The following is a 2,867-nucleotide window of genomic DNA, read 5'->3' as shown; positions in this document are numbered from 1 at the left end:
CTGAATGAAAAAAAAGGCCCAGGTCCGATGGTCGGACCATGGGGTCTGATGGGTCGGACCCCATGGTCCGACCATCAGACCTGGGCCTTTTTTTTTCGATTTCAGAGAGAGGAAGAGAGAGAGCGGGGCTGGGTCCGAGAGAGGGGGACTGGGTCCCAGTGAGGGTGGCTGGGTCGGAGGTGATCGGAGGTGGTGGAGGTGAGCCGTGGTGGTCTGAGAGAGGGGGCTGGTGGTGCGGTCAGCCGTGGTGGTCCGAGAGTGTGCGAGAGAGAGATGTAGAGAGTTTGAGGGAGGAGAGAGAAAGGGTTTGAGTTATGAGGGGGGTATTTTTGGGGTTTTAAAAAAAGAGTCATATTTTTTGTAGTGTAAAATGTATTGGTTTAAATTTTTTTTTTTTAAGTTTGTTAAGTATAGAAAATCAAATTTCCCTTAATTAATTGCATATATACCAAACTATACATGCATGATGAAAAATTAGGGCAATACAAACCACAATATATAAATTTATACAATAGTTTGCTAAGTAATATTAACCAAACATTATATGCATGTACTATAGAAATAGTACTTATTTTGGCTCTCATATGTATTCTACGTACGTAGATAGATAGTTTTATAACTTAGCAAATACAAGCCATTAAGTATTATTATTACAAGGATATTAGGGTTGCAAGTTCTTCATCACCTTCCTTGATAGGTTGTCTCTCACAATCTCAGTCTTTCTTGATGGTCCTTTTTCTGGTGGATTATTTTTTGGTGGTAGCGGTTCGTCACCTGGATTCAAAGGCGAGTTATCCTCCGGTGGTGGTTTATCACCTGGATTTAATGGTGGTTTATCCTCTGGTGGTGGCTTATCACCTGGATTTAGTGGTGGTTTATCTTTTGGTGTTGGCTTATCACCGGGATTCAATGGTGGTTTATCTCCTGAATTCAGTGGTGGCTTATCACCTGGATTCAAAGGTGGCCTGTCTTTTGGTGGAGGCTTATCACGAGGATTCAACAGGGGCTTATGATTGAGTGGTGACTTGTCTTTTGGTGGAGGCTTATCATTACCTGGATTCAATGGTGGCTTATCTTCTGGTGGAGGCTTATCACCTGGATTCAATGGTGGCTTATCACCTGGATTCAACGGGGGCTTATCGCTTGGATTCAGTGGTGGCTTGTCTTCTGGTGGAGGCTTATCACCTGGATTCAAGGGGGGCGTATCTCCTGGATTCAGTGGTGGTTTTTCTTCTGGTGGAGGCTTATCACCTGGATTCAACGGGGGCTTATCTCCTGGATTCAGTGGTGGTTTGTCTTCTGGTGGAGGCTTATCACCTGGATTCAACGGGGGCTTATCTCCTGGATTCAGTGGTGGCTTGTCTTCTGGTGGAGGCTTATCACCTGGATTCAACGGGGGTTTATCTCGTGGATTCAATGGTGGCTTGTCTTCTGGTGGTGGCTTATCACCAGGATTCAATGGAGGCTTATCTCCTGGATTTAAAGGTGGTTTGTCTTCAGGTGGCGACTTATCACCTGGATTCAAAGGTGGCTTATCACCTGGATTAAGTTTCGGTTGATCTTTTCGAGGTGGGCTTTTCTCACGATGAGGTAATTCATTCAAATTACGAGGCAAGTGAGTGCTTGCAGCAACAACACCGGTGGTGGTTGCGGTGAGCTCCACCACTCCAAGGAAAAGAAGAGTGAGCCATAGTTTGGCAAGCATCGTATACCATGAAAGGCTATATAGCTGTATATTTTGCTAATAAGTATATTGTTGTTGATGATGTTTCTCCACTAGATTTTATAGTGATTTTGGCCATTGGGGACCACCTATCATGTCACGACACGTTTCATCTATGCACTTTGATATCTTTCTAAACAAATTGATTTTGGATGTAATCTAATAAAGATACCTTCGAGATTATGTTTGGCACTTATAATGAAATGAGTTAATGGGCATATGAAGTACTCTCTCTCCTAATTTACTCACCCACCAATTGTCCTTTTTGTACATGATATAACTTACATTCTTTAATAAAGTTATTAGCTTCCATGTTTATATGTATTTTTTGCCTTTGCTATATATTGTCAATTTTATTTTGCATGGGTATAGATTGGATTAACATTGCTAATTAATATATATTTGATTTAATTATGTCCATTAATTATTGGTACGTATGGAGAATAATGAGTACTATAATTGGAAATTGCGAAAAATATATATATTTTATATATGAATGTATAACGTGACAGATGTTAAAGAAAGATTACTGTTTTAGTTGAGATCAACTTTTCATATAATAAAAGTGTTATGTGTTTTTATCTTAATTTAGGGTAATTGATGGTATGTGAGAGCAATTGGTAAAGCTAGCAATGCATGTGATATTGTAATGTGAGTCATGTGTGACACTAAATCAAAAAAGAAATGCTAAAAAGGCACAGCTAGTTAGAGGTGCTATATTGTTGTTAATGTAATTACGTATGAGATCTCGCATAATTTAATTTAATAACTATTACAAAATAATAATTGGTAGGAGTAGAAGGTTCCAAGTAATGGGAGTTGGTATTGATGTAAAATTATTGCTGTTAAAGAAAAGATAAAGCAAAACACTAGTTTTGAAATGCTATACCGGGTGCATATTAACAAAAAATCTTACTTTTTAGTCACAACAAAATTTATGATTAACAGTGAAAAAATTGTGACTAATTATAAATTATTATTCTTATGTTGTGACTAATTAAGTCCGTAGCTAAATGTATTAGTCACAAAAATTACAATTTGTTGTGACTAAATGTATTTTTAGTCCCAATACTTGTTGCGACTAAAATTAAATTAGTGACAATTTGTAACTAAATACTATGTTTTAGTCACAAGTAATATTTTG

The 2,867-nt window shown here is 38.2% G+C and overlaps 1 protein-coding gene across 1 annotated transcript; it reads right to left on the bottom strand.

Moving 5' to 3' along the window:
- Nucleotides 1-474: 474 nt before the first annotated feature.
- Nucleotides 475-1,765, bottom strand: LOC115722790 (early nodulin-75). The gene is made up of 2 exons (XM_061104529.1): nt 1,096-1,765; nt 475-1,053 (listed from the first exon to the last, which is right to left on the bottom strand). The coding sequence occupies exons 1-2, from the start codon at nt 1,703-1,705 to the stop codon at nt 662-664; spliced, it is 1,002 nt and encodes a 333-aa protein (XP_060960512.1). The 5' UTR covers nt 1,706-1,765; the 3' UTR covers nt 475-661.
- Between the last annotated feature and the right edge of the window lie 1,102 nt (nt 1,766-2,867).

This window comes from Cannabis sativa, chromosome 9, assembly GCF_029168945.1.
Source record: "Cannabis sativa cultivar Pink pepper isolate KNU-18-1 chromosome 9, ASM2916894v1, whole genome shotgun sequence".
Classification (NCBI taxonomy): domain Eukaryota; kingdom Viridiplantae; phylum Streptophyta; class Magnoliopsida; order Rosales; family Cannabaceae; genus Cannabis; species Cannabis sativa.
Note: the sequence above shows the minus strand (reverse complement) of the source record. Positions and strands in the feature narration are given on the sequence as shown.

Coding starts and splice junctions, on each gene's coding strand:
- LOC115722790 (XM_061104529.1), bottom strand. CDS start 1,705: ATGCTTGCCAAACTATGGCTCACTCTTCTTTTCCTTGGAGTGGTGGAG. Junction 1,054..1,095: donor TAAGCCACCATTGAATCCAG/GTGATAAGCCTC, acceptor CATTGAATCCAG/GTAATGATAAGCCTCCACCA.